The sequence below is a fragment of the Anser cygnoides genome, chromosome 9 (genome assembly GCF_040182565.1).
Source record: "Anser cygnoides isolate HZ-2024a breed goose chromosome 9, Taihu_goose_T2T_genome, whole genome shotgun sequence".
In the NCBI taxonomy this organism is placed as follows: Eukaryota; Metazoa; Chordata; class Aves; order Anseriformes; family Anatidae; genus Anser; species Anser cygnoides.
In genome coordinates, this window is record NC_089881.1 from 12391225 (window position 1) to 12409994 (window position 18770).

The following is an 18770-nucleotide window of genomic DNA, read 5'->3' on the forward strand; positions in this document are numbered from 1 at the left end:
TTGTGTATACGTACATCTATGCACATGCACTTTTTTCTTGGCAGAAGGAGCGATGTCAGAACACACACAGCGGGATGCAAGACGTTCATTGTGTTTGGTGTGTGTGCATGCAAGTGGTTCTTTGAAAGTGCAAACTGCTGTGTGAGAGGCGTTGGAACCACATGAAAGGGCAGCAGCTTGGGGGCAGAGCCGTCAGGAGGGTTCTTTCCAGCTTTTTTTTGGCTTGAGCTGTCTCATGAATGGAAGGTGGTGCGCTGCCTTCGGGATGCAGTGGGGAAATCTCTGGAAGATTCTTGCTTCCCTCCTGAAGTTGCCTCTTGGTAAGGATGCTGCATGCCGTGTGCTACGAGCCGTGGGGCCTCTCAGCTGGAGCACGCAGGAGCACAACTGAGCTGTTAGATTTAGCACGTGTTTATTATCTGTTGATGGGTAGTTAGCAACTGTTATTAAGTACAAACCCAGTATTTTTGAGTGTCTTTATGCAAATCAGATTCTTTAAGATGTGAACTGCGTAACGAGACCAGTTTCTAAGTTTTCAATGAGACAAGCGTCCAAGTTCTAGACACTTCTTACCTGCTTAGAGCAGTTTAACATCAGGTGAGCAGCAGGACAGTGCAGTGCCTGTCCTGTTTCTTCCTGGGGCTCCTCACCTTGCACCATGCTGCTTCTGGGGCGTTGCACCATGTTATTTTGGGTACCAAAGTACTGTAATGGACTGTCAGGGTGGGGATGCTCGGTGCTGTCCGCCACCACTGGCTGAATCGAGTTGCAGTTTGTGTTAGCCCAGTCCTGCAGTGGGCATTGATCCTGCCCAGAAGGGTGGTGCAGCGAGGGAAGCGCTCAGGAAGCTGGCACCCAGCGGTCCTGGTGTGCTTCTGCCCCTTCCCCAGCTGCTCTGGCCATGGCACCAAGCCTGCATCATCCCAGTCCTGCCCTGGGCTCAGTCCCTCAGACGGACGAGCAGTGTAAGAGCCAGCAGAAAACCAAGCAGGTGGCTTTCGAAAGCAACTCGTGCCCCCCGAGACGCAACTGTAGCAGCAGTGCAGGTGACGGGGTGTGTTCCTGTATAATTAACGCTAATGATACGGACAGGGGGTTATTTATTACAGGGCAGCTGCCCGTGCTAGCAGAGCGTGCGTGAGCAGCTCTCGATGCTTCCCGGCACTGGGAACTGGGACGGGGGGCTGCGGGGCCGTGGCATTGTGCTGCTGCTCGGGGGCTGAAGGCAGCCAGGCTGCCCTGCCCGGGGGGCGCGGGGCTGGGGGAGGACGCAGGAGGTGGGTTCAAAGCTGCAGAGATGCAGGACGTGACACGCCGGGGGGCGGGGGGCACCCACGCTCTTGGCTATACCGGGCCTGGCACAGGGAGGTCTCCCCGCCCACGGCCGGGTTAGGAGTCTTGCCCCAAAACGGTTTTTCCCGTGTCAAAAGGATTTGGCAAATTGAGACCCAAATTTGTACTGACATGACAACAGCTTCAGGCGAGCCAAATCTCGTGCCGGGGGTACATCAGGCTCTCAGGCTCTCCAGGACCAGGCATTTCTTGCAAGAAGCTCCTGACCCTCGTGGTAAAGTTGAGCCCTGGGAGGCTGGAGACCTCGCAAGACAACCTTAGCCTAATTGGGGGCTTCTTGGCTGCTAGGGGAGGACCCAGTAAGGTCTCTTGTGTGCGTGGGTCCTGCTGGGCCACAGGCAGGAGTCTGGCAGGCTCAGGAGCAAACTTTGGTGGCTGGTTTGTCTCGGCCGAGCCTGCCTGTGATGGGTTTGCGTGGGCGTCTCTCCTGCTCTGCTGCTTCAGCAGGCGGCGCCGCCCTTGTCTGCTGGTTTGATGACTGGTGCTGAGCGAGGGGTGCCGATGGACAGACTGAAGGGCAGATGTCTTCAAATCCACTTCGGTGAGAGAGGCCGTCAGAGGCTGAGTTCTGCCCTTGGCTCGGCGTTTTGGCTCTGCTGTGCCTCTCCTTCCCCCCGCTGCCTCCAGCACTCCCTGGCTCTCACCGAGTACCCCCGGGAGCAAGCAGCTCGCGGCAGCCTCGTGGTCGTCTCTCCGAGGGAAGGCTTCAAAGGCAGGGGCAGCAGCGCTGCACTGGGAGAGGAAGGGCTGTAATTAGAGCTGCGATCAAGGTGCAATCAAGGGCTTGCTCGTCCTGCCCCTGCTCAGACGCAGCCCTGCCTGTTTCCTCCCGCTGCCCAGCATGAGTCCAGTGTTCACGGCCGTGCGGCACCGCTGGCAGCCGAGGCGGCTCTCCTCGTGATGTGGGTTGGCAGTGATCTGGAGAAGAGGAGGAAGAGCTGGACTCCCCGAGACAACATGCTCTGCTCCTTCCTCCTGCCTCGCAGCATGGCAGACGGATGGCAGCGGGACGGGTCCACACGGCTGGGGTGCTGGCTGGGCTCCTGCCTCTGTGCTGGAGCATCCTAGAGCTGTCTGACCATGCTCAGGGCTCCGGAGAGCAGATGGGGACAGGGGCTGCCCTCGGTGTGTCGGGTGGCCTAGCCGAGGAAGCTGTCCGTGCTGGCAGGAGCTGGGCTCCCCGAGTCGCGTGGCAAATGCCCTGGGACGAGCTGTGTCCAAAGAGCTCCAAGCGTAGCGGGGCCTCTGTGTGGCAGCCGGCGTCTCTGGGTAGCAGCAACGCACTGGAGGAATCGGCCCTGAGAAAGTCTGGAAAAACAATAGCAATTGTTCTCTGTCTTTGTTCCCTTCCCTCCCCGGATGTTGCGGCAGAAGGAGCCGCGCTCGGCGCCTTGCGGGTGGGCAGAGCGAGAGCAGCTGCTGCTGCCCCTGCCCCAGTGGCGCGCTGACCCGGCAGCCCCTGCAAGCTGGAGCCCAGAGGCGTCCTTGTAACGAGCGGCCTTTTTCCTTTTTCCAAGAAATGGGCTTGTTAAAATGTGCGGGGCCTCGGCACCAGACAGTAAACATGGCACCACTATTTCCAAAGCCTGAATCATCGCTGTTAGAATAATGAAAGCTGTGCACAGGGGCGAGCGATGGCATCGGGCCACGATTCTGTTTGTCACAGGGCGAGATGTTTCCTTGCGGCTACAGAGCCAAGCGGTGCGGAGCAGTGGTGCAGGCGGCGTGGTCCCAGCCCCACGCCCAGGATCTGGTGCCTGGGCTGGGAAAGCTCCGGCGGTGCTGGGGCTGGTGGCACCTCCACCTTTCCCTACCCCCTGGGGCGACCCAAGGTGGGCTTCAGGGCATACAGAGGTGCTGTGCCCAGCACTTGCTGCACTGCACTGAGCTCTGAGCAGAGCCCCGCGTCCCCTTTTCTGTCCCTGCGGGTCCTCGGTGATCCCAGGCACCTGGGGACAAGTCCCAGGCCTTACCTGCCTTGGCTTCTGCTGTCGGCTGCTGCAAGCTGGAGCGTGTGGTCAGCTGCTCGCTGCCCACATCAAAGGGCTGGGGGGAGGCGAGCGCCCAGCGCTCCCCGCGGGGCGGCCGCGGGGGATCCCTCTGTGCGTGGGGAGCAGCCCCGGGGCGCAGGCGTTACCCCAGGCAGCCCGTGGGGAGGTGCAGCTCGTGGGTTGCTCAGCCAACCCCTCCTGCTCGCATTTCCCCACGCAGAGCATTTAGGTTAGCTGCTGCTCCTGGCGGAGGAAGGCTGGCACGTTCGTAAAACCCTTCCCTGCCTCGCCTCGCAGCTCGCAGGTGTGTGCTCCGCAAACCCCAGGGGTCTCGGGGCCGGTGCCGCTGCCGAAGAGGTGCAGAGCTAGGACCAGGGAGCAGCGAATGGGTGATGGGAAAGCTTCACCTCCTTCCTCACGGCCTCTGGTTATTCCCTTCTCAGAGAGACCCTCGCCAAGGTCAGAGGCCAGGAAGGCTGTCGTGTTGCAGGCAGAACTGCCCTGTCCCCATCATACCCCATCATTGCCTGTCGGTCCCCCCCGGTTATTCTGCCTCCACGTGGAGCCAAGACCTACAGAAAGCACACGGAGAACAGTTTCCGTAACTTAAACGCTCTTAGTCACTCATATTTGGTGACCTCCGTTCAAGTAGCAGTGATCGGCCAGAAATGTTTGTGGTCCTGGAGGTGGCTCGGCCCCTGGCAAGGAGCCTGGGTCTGCTGGGGAGAGCGAAAAGGGGCAGAAAAAGGGAAAAGCCACGGTCAGTGAGGGGCAAACAAGGGATCAGGCTGTTTGTCCAGTGTAGAGGAGAAGCAAGGGATTAGTGCTCTGTGCTGGGAAACTGCCAGCGAGACGCGCAGCGCTGGTGCTGCTGTGGGCTTTTTTGACGCCGTTCCTAAAAGCGGTGTCTTTCACAATCTGCCTGGTCCTTTACCCAAACTTTCCTGGGAAAACCTCTCTAAAATTTCTGGGAATTGAGTTTTTCACAAAGGGGTCAGGTTAACGACAGTTAACGGGCGCTGCACGATGCTGACAGCTTTACTGCTGCGGGGATTTCTTGTGGGAACTCGGTTCAGAAGAAGGAGCGGAGCTCATGAAGGAGGACGCCTGCCCTGGGTTTCCTCCCGTATCTGCTTGCTCCTGTTTGCTGCTGCTTCTCCCCCGTTTGCTTGGTGCCCCCCGCGGTTTGTGGAGCACCTCGTGCTGCCCGGCCTTGGCTCAGCTGCAGTCAGCCAGGAGCGAAGCAGGCGCTGAGCACCCAAGTGGTGCCTGTAGCAGTGCTTAAAGCTCCTTCCAGCACCGGGGAACTGTGGTGTGAGGAAGTAAATGGGAGCTGCTGAAACAGCGTGAGGGGTCTCCACGTGTGCTGCAGCAGGGCTTTCCGTCCCATGGCGTGGCCGAGGAGTGGGACCCTGTCCCTTTATTCAGCGTCACCACCACGAGCTCTGGCAGTGCTGCTGGGTGGCTGGATTTGGGCATGCCACTGAGGTGTGGTGCTCAGGGGTCCCTCCGGGTTCTGCCATGGCAGCGCCCCTACATGTGCTGCATTTTAGGGAGAAGGAGCTCTTGCCACATGTCGGGATTAAAGACTGAAATGTAATAGTAACCCCGAAACGTGGCTGGTGTCTGCAAATAACAAATGAGCTACGACTGTGGAAATGCAGAAGCATCATCCCGTGTGCGGGGCCCGGCAGTGATCGAGGTGCCCTCCTAGCCCCGTCCTCTGCATGTAAGCTCTGCTTGCTGCGTGTTGTCTCCAGCCATGTTTCTCAACCTTTCCTAATCCAGGGACGGCCAAACCTTTTTGGGAGAAGTCCAAGGATCATTTTGTTCAGAGCTGCCACATGGTTTTATTTACCGCCCATAAGAACTAGGCAAACGTCTTGCTGTTTTTCATCCTTTCTTCCATCCTCCCTTGGTTGTTTGTGCGCGCAGGAATGTGTGCACACTTAGAGACAATTTTGCAGACTGCTTCCTAACGCTGCTGGGACAAGGAGCAGGTCCTGGACCAAGCGTGGCCGTGGGCTTCTAGAGGTGGCCCCGTGTCTGTGTTTAACATCACGATTTGGTTTCTGTGGGCCAGCCCATGGCACTTTGCCTGCTCTCCTCTGCTGTGCCAGGTTCCCAAGGCCAAGAAGGGTGAAACCCTTTAGGACCACCAGTGTCCCTCTCCTTGCTGCCTTCAGCCTCAAGCTTTGGGGCCAGCCCTGTTTGTTACCAGTGCGTGGTTGAGAAGCAAGCCCATGCCGCCAGGCTCAGTGCTGCCTTGTTTCTCCTTTACGCTGACAAACAGCCATTTTTCTTTCCCAGGAAATTTTTCTTTTCCAGAAAGAAAAAAATTTCCCAGGAATTCTTCTTCCCTAGGAAGTTCCTGGGTTCCTCTGCTGCTGGAGGGCACGACCTCGCATCTGGGGCTGTCCCCAGCGACTGCTTTTCGCCCAGGGATGTTCTCAAAGGTGGCTGCGTCCCCTTGGGAGACAAAACCCTGCCATTCCTGCGGCGCTGGGGCCGTGCTGGTCGGCACCAGCGGGAGCTGTGGTCCTTGGGCAGCTCGCACAAGTCCCGGTGCTTATGCAAGTCCCCCGCCGAGGGTGGCGGGGCCGCGCTGCCAGCTCCTGGAGCCGCGCTTAACTGGACACATGTGTGCGGCCTCGCGGCGTGCGGCGGCGCCGAGCCGCCTTTGTGCCAACCTGTCGGGAGGCTGGAGCTGCACAGGCAGGATGCCCTAAATCGGGGAGGGAAGCACCCCTGGTGGCATGCAGGCAGAGGCGCCCGGGACTTTTGGGCAGCTCCAGGCACGGGGCAGCTTGTTGCAAGGCTTGGGGCCGAGGCCGAGGTGCGTGTTGGTGGGTACAGCTCCGGCTGTTCCTCCCCGACAAAAGCCCGGGTTTTGCAGAGCAGCTCTTTGTCATTTTGCCCTGGCTGTCAGCTTTCTATTCTGCCGTTTGCCTCGCAGGAAGACTTTGGGTGGGGGGGGGGAGCTAATTTCAATTGTTCAGAGGATGGAAGTAACTTGTTTTGTGGCTAGAGAAACCGAGCAGAGCTTGCTGTGCACAGGGAGTTTTTCCACTGCTGTCTCTCGTTTGAATACTGTAACCTCAAGGGTTTCCAAAGTGGTGCGTGGCGTATTTCTGCCTTCCTCACAGCAGATCTGCGCCTGGTACCTGGCCGTGGGCTGGGAGCTTTGTGCTGGGCATGGGCAGAGTGGCCGTGCATCACCTGCACTGGGGGAAAAATCCATCTGGTAGGGTCTGGCTTTTTTTTGGGCAGGGTGGGGTGGACTAGAGGCGATGGTGGATCTCCCCTGTACAGACTGGGATCTTGCTCGGAAAGCCGGGGGCTTTCAGGTACAGCAAGGTGCCCACCTCGGCCTCCACAGGCAGGGGCGGCTCTCCCACCTCTCCCCACGTGACCCCAGAAAAATGAATCACCAAAACCGAAAGGAAGCAAAGCAAAAAAAAAAAAAAAAAAAAAAATCCCTCCCCAAAGCTGCCTTCCAGAGGGTTGGGCAAAAGATAAAAGCTCCGCGAGGAAACGGGGCTCCTCCTCTCCCCCCTGGTCTTGCCATTTAAATGTCTGCACGCAGGCTGAGCCCACACTGCCCTGCAGCCTCCTCGGCAGCCCCAGCACCCGGCGTGATGCCCACGCAGGGGGACGCAGGAGATGGGCGTTAGCCCCCGGCCCACAGCGGCTTCGCCCTGAGGAGTGCTCGCAGCGGCCCCGTGGGAGGACCATGCGAGAGCACCGGGGGCTGTGAGCATCCATCCATCCATCCATCGCAGTGGATGGACCCCCTGTGGCCAGCCCCCCCATGTCGGCCTCGCTGCTGCTCTGGGCCGTCCTCCTCCACTGGGCCTCCGGCGGGGGCCTTGCTCGGGGCGGCAGGACGTGGCAGCACTGCACAGGTAGGAGCTGGGACCGGCGGCACGGGAGGGCAGCTCGGAGGCGTTAGTGGGAAATACCGGGGGGGCTTTCAGCTCCCCGTGCTGCCGGAGTAGCCCCCAGGAAGCGCGCTGTGCTGCAGGGTGCCTCACACCAGGCACATTCGGATACCCCTGCGGGCTGTCTCGGAGTGACAGATGCATCCTACGCCCTCCTGGTGGCAAAACTCCGGGAGGTTCCTGTTCTGTCCCTCCAGCCGTGGAGCCGCTGCTCCCACTGCACCTCCCGCACCCTCAGCCAGCAGCGTCCCACGTCCCCCAGGGCTGTGCTCCCGCTGCAGAGCATGGTCCCAGTGGCTGCTGATCATTAGCAGCAGCTGATGTGGGAGGCAAATTGGGACTCACATCTTTGGTTTTAGCTGGAAACAGCCTCAGTGAGGACAGGGCCCTGCCTGCCTTCTCCAGGCACAGCCTCTAGCCTTTGGGCTAATCCCTTCCGCCCTTGGGGCAGCCCGAGAGATGCTAAACCCCTCTGCAAACCTGGGCCTGAATTCAGCTTGTGCTATTTGCTGGGAAAAAAAAAAAAAAAGGAAAAAAAAAAGATCATAAACCGGTTGTTTCCTGAGAGCCATGCACTTTTTTCTGGTCCTTTCTGAAGCGAGGTGCCCGGGGAGGGTGTGCTTCCCCACCCCGGCTGTTTCAGCCCCACTATGTGCCCAGCCAGCCTTGCTGACGGCTCCCTCCCGCTTGGCCTCCCCTCCGTGCTTAAGCAGAGGGGATTTTGGTACAAACGGGGACTAAGGGCCCGCGAGCTGGACGTGTGACAGGGAGAGGGCCACTGCACGGACCAGCTCCCGGCAGGAACGCGCTCCGCATGGGGGCTCGGAGCTGCCTGCTCCCCAGCTGCGTGCAAGCAGGGGTTTGTCTCCCAGTGCTGTTTTTTCGTCTGGGTGGTGCCCAAGGGCTGTGCGTGTTGTTTTCTCCTCTGGGGAAAGTATAATTATTTAATGAGAGCTTTTTGCATCCGCTGGGGAAGAGCCTGTGTGCAGCTGGGGCTGGGGCAGGGGCTGCTGTGCCCCCTGCCTTGGGGACGGGAGCAGGAGCCTGTTCTGCCAGCACACTCGTGGGCACTTCCCTGCTCTCCTGGCTCTGGTTGTGGGCTCTGGTGCCGGCTGGACAGATGGGAGCAGAGCCCTTGGAAGCTCGCGGAGTGGGGAAGCTCGCACATGGGATGCTTCACGCCATCGAGACCCCGGCATGGCATCCCGCCTTTGGGGTGGGCAGGCCAGCCTTGGCGCCTGGGGTGCCGCAGAGCACTGTAGCCAACGCTGGACATAGGTTTGCTGCCCTGAGCGAGCAGGGGAGCCCAGGGCAGGGCAGGACGGCTGGCACAGCCGTGACGTGTCCTGCGGTCTCTCTGCGTAGACCTGCGCCCGCTGGACATCCTCTCGGAGGTGGTGCCGGCCGGCGGCCTGGCCCGCGGCCTGCGGGTGTTCCAAGTGCAGGGGGTGCGCGGCCTCCAGCTCGCCGCCGCCTGGCCCCGGGCCTTGGGCTTCCCCGCCTCGCGCCTCTTCGTCCACTGCGACCGCTTCCCTGAGGAGTTCTCCATTATTGTCACCCTGAGAGTCCTCGACGTCCCCGCCAAGGTAAGTGCTGCCGCTGGGGGCCAGGACCGGCCCCTGTAGTCAGGTGCGAGGCCGGGAGAGGAGCGGGCAGACCTTCCCTGGCCTCCTCCTGCAGAGGAACGAGTACATCTTCACGCTGATGGCCGAGGAGAGCCCCAGCGTGCTGGTGGGGCTCCGCTACGCGCCCAGCAAGCTCCACTTCCTCTTCTGGAGCCAGGAGCGCTCCAGCGGCTGGCAGACCCGCGTCACCTTCCGCAACGTCTCCCTGGCGGACAGCCGCTGGCACACGCTCGTCCTGGCCGTCTCCGGCCAGTCCTTCTCGCTGACGGTGGACTGCAGCAGCCCCAAGGATGTGTAGGTCGGGGGCAGCTGCTGGGGGGCTTGGGAGAGAGGTGCTGGGGGACACACAGGGCAGGAGGTGCTCTGCCAGGTGGTTGTGTCCCCCCGCCGCCACCACAACGTTATTATCCTCTGCCTGCTGCAGGGTGGTGGAGACGCCATTTCCAGCTTCTCTGTCTGTGAAGAGAGCCAGATTTTACCTGGGCAACAGGAGGAGAAGGAAAGGCTTGTTCACGGTAGGTGTCCCTTGTGTCACCAGGTCGCTGCGGGGCCAGCCGCAGGACAGGGGTACCCAGGCAGAGCAGGGAGCAGGTGCTGTGCGCGTGGTCGCGGGGAGACCTCTGCTCGGCTGGCAGCCCTTGGCCTCCTGGCTGTACGGACTTGATGGGACAAATGTGCAACAGCTGGTGGCACGGTCTCGTTGATATAAAAATTACACCTGGGCCTGCCTGGTTCCAAGAAGTGGTGGCAGCGAAAGCCTTCTGCAGCTAACACGGCCCCTGCCAATGCTCCAGCCCTGCCAGCTGTTAAACTGCCCAGGTCAGAGATTTTGGCACGTAACAGTAATCCGAGAAACCTGCGTGAATCACACCGAGTCACAGCAAACAGGAGCCTGGGGGGAAGCTCAGGTCATGAACCACCAGCAGCTTCCATTTCCCAGTCTCACGGGACTCGCTCCTCGTCCCCCTGCTCCCGCTTTCCCAGGGTCTGCTGAGGCAGCTTGTCCTGCTGCCAGGAGCCGACGCCACCCCTCGGATATGCCCGGCTGCGAATTTTGAAGCAGCCACGCTCTCCATCCCCGCTGTTCTCCAGGATGTGCCAGTGAAGTCAGCGAGCAACGAGGTGCTGAAGTACCCGTACGGTCAGTGCTCACCAGCAGCGGGTGCTCGGGGCGCTTGGCTCTGTCCTGCTTGTGTTGCGGGGGGCTCGTCGCATGCAGCAGGGCACGGAGCAGGAGCATTTCCTAAGAACCCTGTGTCCCTGGAAGTCTCCCCTGGGGATAACAGAGAGAGATCGGGGTGTCTTGAACTCGGGAAGAGGAGGAGGAGAAGCCGGGTAGCTCGGGGGGCAGGTGGGCACCGCAGCGGGGTGAAGGGGACTGGGGTCCAGGTGAATCCAGCCTGAACAGGAGAGGTGAGACTCGAGCCCCCCTGGTAACATGGTGGCCATGGGCTCACGCTGCTGGTGCCAGCAGCACCCCAGGTGCCAGCAGCCGGCCATCTGGATCGTGGCCGGGATGCTGTGTCCCCTGGTGCCCACCGGGATGTTCAGCCTGCCGTGTGTCTTGGGGTGAGCATCATCCTTCCTCCATCACATGTATTAAGGGCGCCTGCCTTGCTCCTGTTTGTGCCCAGAGACTGACATGAAGGTGACCCTCGGGTCCCGTCCACCCTGCACCAAGCAGGAGAAGGCACAGTTCTGGTTCAACGCCCCCCGGAGAGGGCTGTACCTCTGTGACGGCAGCACCTGGATTTCCATGCTGGAAGGTACTGGTATGCCATGCACGATGCTTGCTGGGAGGGGGGAAGCTCTTCCAGCACGAGAGGAGCAGAGATTCACCCTCGGTGTCACTGGGGGGCAGGAACCAAGGACGTTGACAACCAGCAGGGTGATACAGTGGGGTCGTCCCTGCATGCCTCTCCTGTCTGTGCCTTCATCAGTACTTTCAGTGCAGCTCTGGATTCACTCACATAGTGTCTGTGCTGTCTGCCCGTGCTGTGGTGTCTGTCCTTCCTGGTCCTTCTTTGGTCAGTCTGCCCGAGCAGGACAGCTCTGGCCACTGGGTGCTGTCCTGCACATGTCTGGGGTGCTGGGCTGCTCCCTGCTGCGGGTCCCCAGTGCGTGAGTGCTCCTGGTGCCGAAGTGCTCGCGTGTAGAGCGGAAGGAGCAGAAGGACTCGTCAGCCCCTGGAGATACCGGGGCGAGCAGTGGGAAGGTGACAGTGGCAGGTCCCCATGTCCTTCCAGCCCTAGTGGCCTTGGTGCAGAAAATAGTGGGGCAACACTGGAGCACCCAGGCCTTGCAGGGAAGGGGATGGACTTTGTCTGAAAATAAAGCTCAGATTTCACCCGCATGCTCGCAATTACCAAAATCCGTCTCCAGACAGTCATAGAATATCCCAAATTGGAAAGGACTCACAAGGATCATCACACAGGACTACCTAAAAATGAAGGTGTATGTGAGGGCATTGTTGCTTCTTACACTGCAGCAGCCTGGGTGCCGTGACCACCTCGCTGGGCACCAGCCTGCCCAGGCTCCGGCGTGAGAGCATGGAGCAGGAGGCACAGAACAACTGAGCCATCCTTCGCCCCTCTTCTGGGGCTTTTCTCATGACAGCAACCATGTGCTGGGTTTGGACGAGCTTTTTGTCTTCTCCAGGAGCTGACAGCGGTTGGTTTCCCCATCCTTGCCTACCTCTGGAAGCCATCAGGACTTGTACCATGCATCTCAGTGCTGGGCACATCTCAAAGCAGGGCCATCCAGTTTTGAGTTCTCCTTTCTGTTCTCCTTTTCTAGCCAAACAGCGGCTGGACTATGTGGAGGAGCACCAGAGCCTGGTGACCAACTCTGAGACAATGGGCATCGAGGTCTTCACCATCCCGAAGGTGGGACTCTTTGCGGCCACTGCCAATCGGTACACCCCCCCTGGGTCAGCCATCTACAAGTGGACTGACGGGAAGTTTGTGCCCTACCAGAACATCCCCACCTACCAAGCTCAGTCCTGGAAGTATTTCACCATAGGGAAAAAGGTGAGTCTGCCTGGAAGGTTGTTTCAGGGCTGCGTCAAGCTGCAGGTGGCCCACGCTGGCTTCCCTTCACCTAGTGAGACACAGACCTGTGTCTCAGGCATGGTGCAGGGGGTAAATCCTCATCTCCTGTGTCTTTGACAGAGTCACGCTGATGCATGTATTCACCAGGTTAGGGTCCATCCTAGGGACTGCCCCCTATTTGCTGAGGCACAGCTGCACCCACCCAGGCCACCGTCAGCCCCCGATGCTGGCAGGATCTTCCATTTCCTGCGAGGTCATCCCCTTGCAAGGAGCTCCAGGCCAGCCAAAAAAACATCTGCTGAGAGCTGCAGGGCTCCCAGGGGAGTTCGGATTGTCCCTACCCTGGTACCACCTGTCCTGGCCCCGTCCCCACATGCCTACTGGCTGGCTGCAGGGCTCTGCTATGAGTCCTGCCTCCGGGCATGGTGGCACCAGAAAAGGGACCTTCCTGGAGATGCCCTGCAAGGATCTGGAGCTGTGGAGCAGGGTTGGGATGTCTGGCAGCCAGTCGGAGGCAGAGTGGCTGGTCCCCATCCCTGGGGGGGCTGAGCCCCAGCCTGACAAAGCCCCTGGGCCTGGCAGGGGTCCTGCTTAATCCAAGGCACGAGAGAGGAGCAACAGGCAGTGAATTGTCACCTCCCTCTCCCTTGCACCTCCATCTCGCCAAGGCAGCCTGCCTTCCCTCCCGTCCCCCCCGATCACAACCCCCAGCGCCCACAGGAGCCTGCTCCTCCCGAGGCTCCAGCTGCATCCCAGAGGCTGGGAACCCACAGCAGCAGTGGGGAACGCAGGGGGAGATGGAAAACAAGGGACCCATGGGCCTGTGGGGAGCAGAGGCGCCTGAGGGGATCCCATGTCCTCGCTCAGGGGCAGAGGAAGGGGTTTGTGTTTACTTCCAGAGAGCAAGCTTAGGAGAAAGCCATATTACTTTCTTTCTTCAAACGTTTCTGGCTGTAGTTTTGTCCTTTCAGTGGAAGAACCACCAAACGCCAGAAGCAGCAAAAAAAGGGTTTTTCTTTGGCCTAGAAAATGTTTTATTTCAGGGCACCATTATCATCTTTCCTCTTGTCATTTTACCTGTGATTTTTTCTTCTGAACAACCTTTCCCCGTGGGAAGCCTCCCAGCCTCCCAGCCCATCCTCGCCCTGCCTGTGCTTGTACGTGCCCCTGTGAGAGGAGAAAAACGAGATGTCCTGGCTTGTTATTTTTCAGATCTTCCTAGCAGTGGCTAATTTTGAGCAGAATGACAGGGGTCAGGAGTTCTCTGTAATATACAAGTGGAGCCACAGGAAAGAGAAATTCATCACCCACCAGAGGATCACCACGCACAGCGCTAGGGACTGGGAGGCATTTGTCATTGAGGGAGAGGCTTTCCTCGCAGTGGTCAACCACAGAGAAGGTACCCAGCCCTTATTCCCTACCGGCCCGGCTCAGCTACCTGCTCGGGGTGACACTGGGGGCCGTGGCCCAGCCACCCCCCCTGAAGGGGAACCATGCTGGAGAGCATCCTCCCGTTGCTGCAGCACGTGCAGCCGGAGCTGTGGTGCCCTGCAGGCAGCCCAGCACCTTGGAGGGTTTGCCTTGTGGGTGCACAGGGGAAGCCTTTGCTGCTTCCCTCTCAGGGCCGTGAGGTGCTCTGGGCTGGGGCAGGCATCCTGCGCTGCGGGGGGTGAATGGGTCGGTGCCGGGGCCCTGGCTCTGCAGGATGGCACCGGCCTCGTTTGGGTCCCGGGCTGGAGGCACCCCCAGTGTTGGACCCCAGCGCTTAGGATGAGACCTGCTGGCACAGCAAGGCCCCATGGGGGGCCGTGCACATCATGTAGGGGTTCGGACCATCGTGGCTGAGCCAAGCTGGAGCTGTTCCCTTCAGGAGCTGGAGTTCAGCCTCTGCAGAGCTGCCTCTCGTCCATGCGGCCATTTCCTGCAAACCCCATTCCCCCCGGAGCCCTTTGTGCCCCGTTCTCTTCTGTTGCAATGAGGGTCACCCATAAACCCTATAAACTTGTGGTCCCGCTGCTGCTCACTCCCAGACACACCAGCGGGGCCTACAAGGGCAGCGGTGCTGAGCGAGCATGGGGTGAAAAGGGACCAGTGGGTCCACTCCTCCTCCTGGGATGGGGCCAGCTTTTTGTTAGAATAATAATAAATAAATAGGTAATGATTAGGCTCTGGCTGGAGCTTCAGGAAGTTTCCAGGCAGAAGACAGAGGGAGATTTTTAGCTTTAAAGCCTGCTGGACCTCACATGGGCACGACGTTAGGACATTGGAGCCGGATGGAGCCTGCCCTTTGGTCTTGGTTGGCTCTGTCTGGGGCTGGTGCGGTCTACGTAAATCAGCATGCAGAGGTCCCCAGGGGCTTCACAAAGAAGTGTGTGTCCCCCCCCACCCCGCGTTAGTGTCATCCCAGCCGTGGAACCCTCCCAGCCGTGTGAGCTGGCACCCGAAGGCTGCGGGCAGCCCCGGACATTTGCCCCTTGGGGACCAGGGGAGGCCTGGCTCCGCTGCTCGTCACCACGCCAGGGGCAAGTGGAGATACCCCCAGCGTCCTCTCCTCAGGGTGTGAAGGGCTCCCACGTGGCAAGGCTGGCAAATATTGCCTTGTCTGACCTGCTTCTGGGTCTTTATTCTATTCTTTCCTCACTCTGCATGTCCTTGTCTCCCCCAGGGAATAACCACAACATAGACAGTGTGATATACAGGTGGAACCCCCGGACTGGGCTCTTTGAAACCAACCAGACCATCCCTACCTCTGGTGCCTACGACTGGGAATTTTTCACCATTGGGCCATATTCCTTCCTGGCTGTGGCCAACACGTTTAATGGCACATCCACAAAGATCTACTCTCACATCTACATCTGGCTCCGTGGCTCTTTCCAGCTCTTCCAGTCTATTCTGGTAAGGTCACCCACTGGTCACACACTGCTTCTCAGTTCCCCTCTGGGTTGAGAGAAGCCAGGGAATAATTTTGGTGGCTGCTGCTCTTTAGCCCTCTGAAAAGGTAGCAAGAGTTTTCCACTGGTTCTCCCCTAGGAATTGACCAAGGGAAGTTTGTCTTTTTCCTTGGAAGGTCTTAAGACCAGATAACATCCCCACTGCACCCCTATCAGGTTTACCACATTTCCTAGCGTGCTTAGCTTGCAAAAGGCTTGTCCATGCGATGCTTCTTGTGCGGCTTCTTTCCCCTCAGACCTTTGGTGCTGCAGACTGGGAGGTCTTTCATATCGGGGACAGAGTCTTCCTGGCTGTCGCCAACAGCCACAGCTACGACAGTGGGATGCCGGTGCCCTCTAATTTCTATGCCATCAACTCCTCCATCTATGAGCTGAACGTCACGGCCCAGATGTTTGTCAAATTCCAGGATCTCCTCACCTACAGGTACCTGTGCAAAGAGCCGGGGTGCTCCTCAGCCCGTGGTATTACTCTGAGCACCCCAAACTGCATAGGGGCCTCCTGGAGGGCCCAGAGAGTTCACGGGGGCTTGCACGCTGCTAGAGCATGAAACTGATGGGGAGGGCAATGGGAGACGAAGCCTGGGCACTGAATCCCAGCGGGAATTAAGGGAAGGCCCTGGATTTGAGAACAAGGATGGATTTCCTTTCAGGAGCAGCCTGGGAAGACTGGGGTTTTCTGTGCATCAGCAGCAGTCTGGCAGTACCCTGTGGGAAGGACCTGTCCTGCTTACAGGGACATGGTGCTGGGCCATTGCCTGAGTGTCCTCAGCCCCTGGGCTGTGGCAGAGAGGTCGTGGTGGCAGGTGACACGGCCAGGGCAGTGGTGGCCCTGCACAGAGGCTGGTACCAACCTGCCCCGCATCAGGCGTGATGCAGGCGAGCACCCAAGTTGGCTGCCTTGGCTAAGGACAGTGCAGGGGGAGCCCTCTGCCCCTCTGGCCTGGCTGGGGCCAGACCTTCCCGTCCAGCCCTCCCGGGGGACCTGCTGGATCTGAATGCCCGGGGAGAAGCAGCGAGGCTGGGGCTGGGGCTGGCCAAGTGCCTGGGAGTGGGGTCAGAGCAGGGTGGCAGGGCTCAGTGTGGGGTCGGCACCTCTCACCCACCTCTGTCTGCTTCATCCCCCAGCGCCCTGGACTGGGAGTTCTTCTCGATGGGGGACGACTCCTTTCTGGTGGTAGCAAACTCCTTCGACGGCTTCACCTTCTCTGTTAACAGTATTATCTACAGGTACTGCTGCATGGCTGGGGCAGGGCGAGCTCTCCGCCGTACCTGGGGGCAGCAGGAGGACACGGGCACTCCTGTCCCTGCCTGAGGGGCCGGGTCCCAGCCTCGTGCCTGCACTGGCCGGCTGGGTGCAGGACACCCCACGGGGAAGGCACAGCCGTGGGGATGGGCGGATGGCTCTTTGCTCTCCTGGAGGGAGCGCAGGGAGGGTACAAGGGGAGACAGATAGGCCTGCTCCCTGTCTCTGCACAAGCTTCCAGGCAGGAAGGGAAGCCCTCACCCTGAAGCACTGGATGGAGGTGGAAGGTGCCAGGCTCCAGGTTTGGCTTTACTGCCCACTTTTAGTGTCCCCGGAGCTAACTGCCCTCCCCGTGCAGGTGGCAAGGCTATGAAGGCTTCGTAGCAGTTCACCACCTTCCCACCGTTGGCTGTAGAGACTGGGAGGCATTTAACACCACCGAGGGCTCCTACCTCATCTACTCCAGTGCCAAAGAGCCACTTTCCAAGGTGCTGAAGCTGAAAACCACATGAGGTGGCCGAGGCGTACTCAGCTCCTTGCCGGGACTGGGACAAGCAAGGGTGTGGAAGTGGGAAGACCCCAGCCCGGGACAGACGAAGCCCAGGGACAACTGCAGCATCTACCTGGGGACGGCTGGCTGCGTGTGCCACAGGGCAGAGAGGAGGACAGGAGCTGCCGGGCTCAGCAGCCTCCAGCCAGGAGGGTCCCAGAGCCCTGCTGTCACGGCCAGAGCTCGTGCAAAGCTAGAGAAGAAAAAGCCCTAGCAGAGCGTGTGCTCTTGGGTCGGGCATGTGGCAGCGGGGAGGAAACAATGTGGGAGAAGGTGGGGGAAAGTTGGCTTCAGCTTGGCTCTGGCTGCCCGACACCAGGGGCCCCAAAGCTGGCGAGGACCCCGGTGGCCCCACGCAACACCGTGCCTCGTGCCTGGGCTGTCTCCGGGGGTCCCTCTCCGCACCACCGCGCTGCTGCACGGCGCCTGCTGACCCTCCCCTCCACCGTGGCTGCTCTCGGTTGTGCTCGCTGAGGGACGTGTGTGTGTTGTACAAACCCACAGACCTGTTGTACAGCTGCAGCTGGCAGACAGAGGCATTTGTCACGGCCGGCATTGCCTAGGTGGCAGGGCAGGCGTGCTCCTGGGCACTCATCCCAAGGGTTTTGTGGGTGTGTGTCGGCGTGTTGCTGGCCTCCACCGCCTTGTCTGGCCCTTACACCCCTGTGTGCAGAGTTAGGGATGCTTTTCCTTGCCTTTATCTGGGGTGATCTATTGCTTAACCAGTGCTCCAATAAACTGTGTGCACCCACCCATGAAAGCTGCAGGAAGTCGAGCTGCTCTGCCCACAACGGGGGCTCCTCCTTTGGTCCATACAACCCCTCCAGGTATCCTCGGTCTCTCCTGGGCTCTGCAGGATGCCTGGGGGCTCCCAGGGTCTCACGCAGGCTGCAGGGAAGATGTGAGGATGGGACCCAGCTCGTGCCTTCTCCTGCTTCCTCCTGAGCATCCCCCAGTCTCCCCAGCCCCAGGTCTCCTGCTTGGGCCTCCTTGTTCGGGTCTCCTTGTTGGCCTCCCCAACAAGGGCATAATGATACTGGCTACCATTTCTTCCAGGACAGCCTAATTTTGATTTAAGGTTAATTGCACACAGACATAGAGCTGCAGTGATTACAAAATGCCTCCCTCCCATCCACACCTCTGCACACCCCACCCAGACACACACAGGGTGCTGCAGGATGGGGGTGTCGAGACCGGCACAGCCTGGGAGCCTCTGCCCCAGCCCGCTTCCAGCTTCAACGTGGGATGTGGTGGTTTGCAGCTGTGAGTTCCCATCTCAGCAACGCCAAGCGTTAGAAAAGTGGTGAGTCAAGACTCCCTAGATCATCAGGCTGGCTTAATCACCACCGGGTTTTTAAATAACAAGACCTGGAGTTCTTTTACCATCTGGTCCATGAGCTGGCACAAGTCACGTTTCCAAGGGTTTTGCCAAAGCAGGGATTTAGAGATGATTTGCCAAAGCAGGGATTTAGAGATGACTTTGTGTTTTAAGGGAAGCAAAGAGTTTGCTTTAACAGCCCGGCTGTGGGAGCGGGAGCTTAGAGAGGAGCCACTGAATATCCCTGTAAGGGGCAGAAGTAGTGGGGGGCTCCAGGAAGCCCAAAGGTGCCCCCAGTCCTGCTGGGGGTGAGGCAGGTGGACCTTCTTCCCTCCACTATTTGGTGCTACTCAAACTTCTCCTGCTGCCTTGGCTGGGCTGGGCAGGGGGGAAGAGATCCCTGTGGAGGGAGTGTATGCTCTCCTCTCCCTCTCAGCCATGACTCCCTTCTTCTGCTCTCGGTGGTGGGGGGAGACCACGAGCAGATACTGAGCAGGCTGTGTTGCAGCCTCGGCACACAGCTTGCTTCCCAACAGCTCCTCTTTTTTGTTCCAAACGTGATGAGACATCCGTGTGGCCAGCATTGTGGGTGAGTGTGCGAGTGAACTGGATTTGTGCAGTAAGACTTGGTGTGGGAACGCTCAAACCGGGCTCATCCTGGAAATGTGTTCCTGAGCATGGTCCCCAGGAACAGCCCGTGTTTAAACAGCCATGACAAACCACCAGCCTTTAATACATGGTTTATTGA

At 59.4% G+C, this 18770-nt stretch overlaps 1 protein-coding gene across 1 annotated transcript; it reads left to right on the forward strand.

Annotated features, from left to right (window-relative positions):
* The first annotated feature begins 6850 nt into the window (after positions 1–6850).
* Positions 6851–18767, forward strand: TSPEAR (thrombospondin type laminin G domain and EAR repeats). Its single transcript, XM_013186039.3, has 12 exons — positions 6851–7249; positions 8651–8871; positions 8966–9204; positions 9335–9425; positions 9895–10051; positions 10545–10676; positions 11707–11939; positions 13173–13359; positions 14626–14855; positions 15148–15335; positions 16037–16138; positions 16513–18767. The coding sequence occupies exons 1-12, from the start codon at positions 7156–7158 to the stop codon at positions 16664–16666; spliced, it is 2028 nt and encodes a 675-aa protein (XP_013041493.1). The 5' UTR covers positions 6851–7155; the 3' UTR covers positions 16667–18767.
* Positions 18768–18770: the final 3 nt, after the last annotated feature.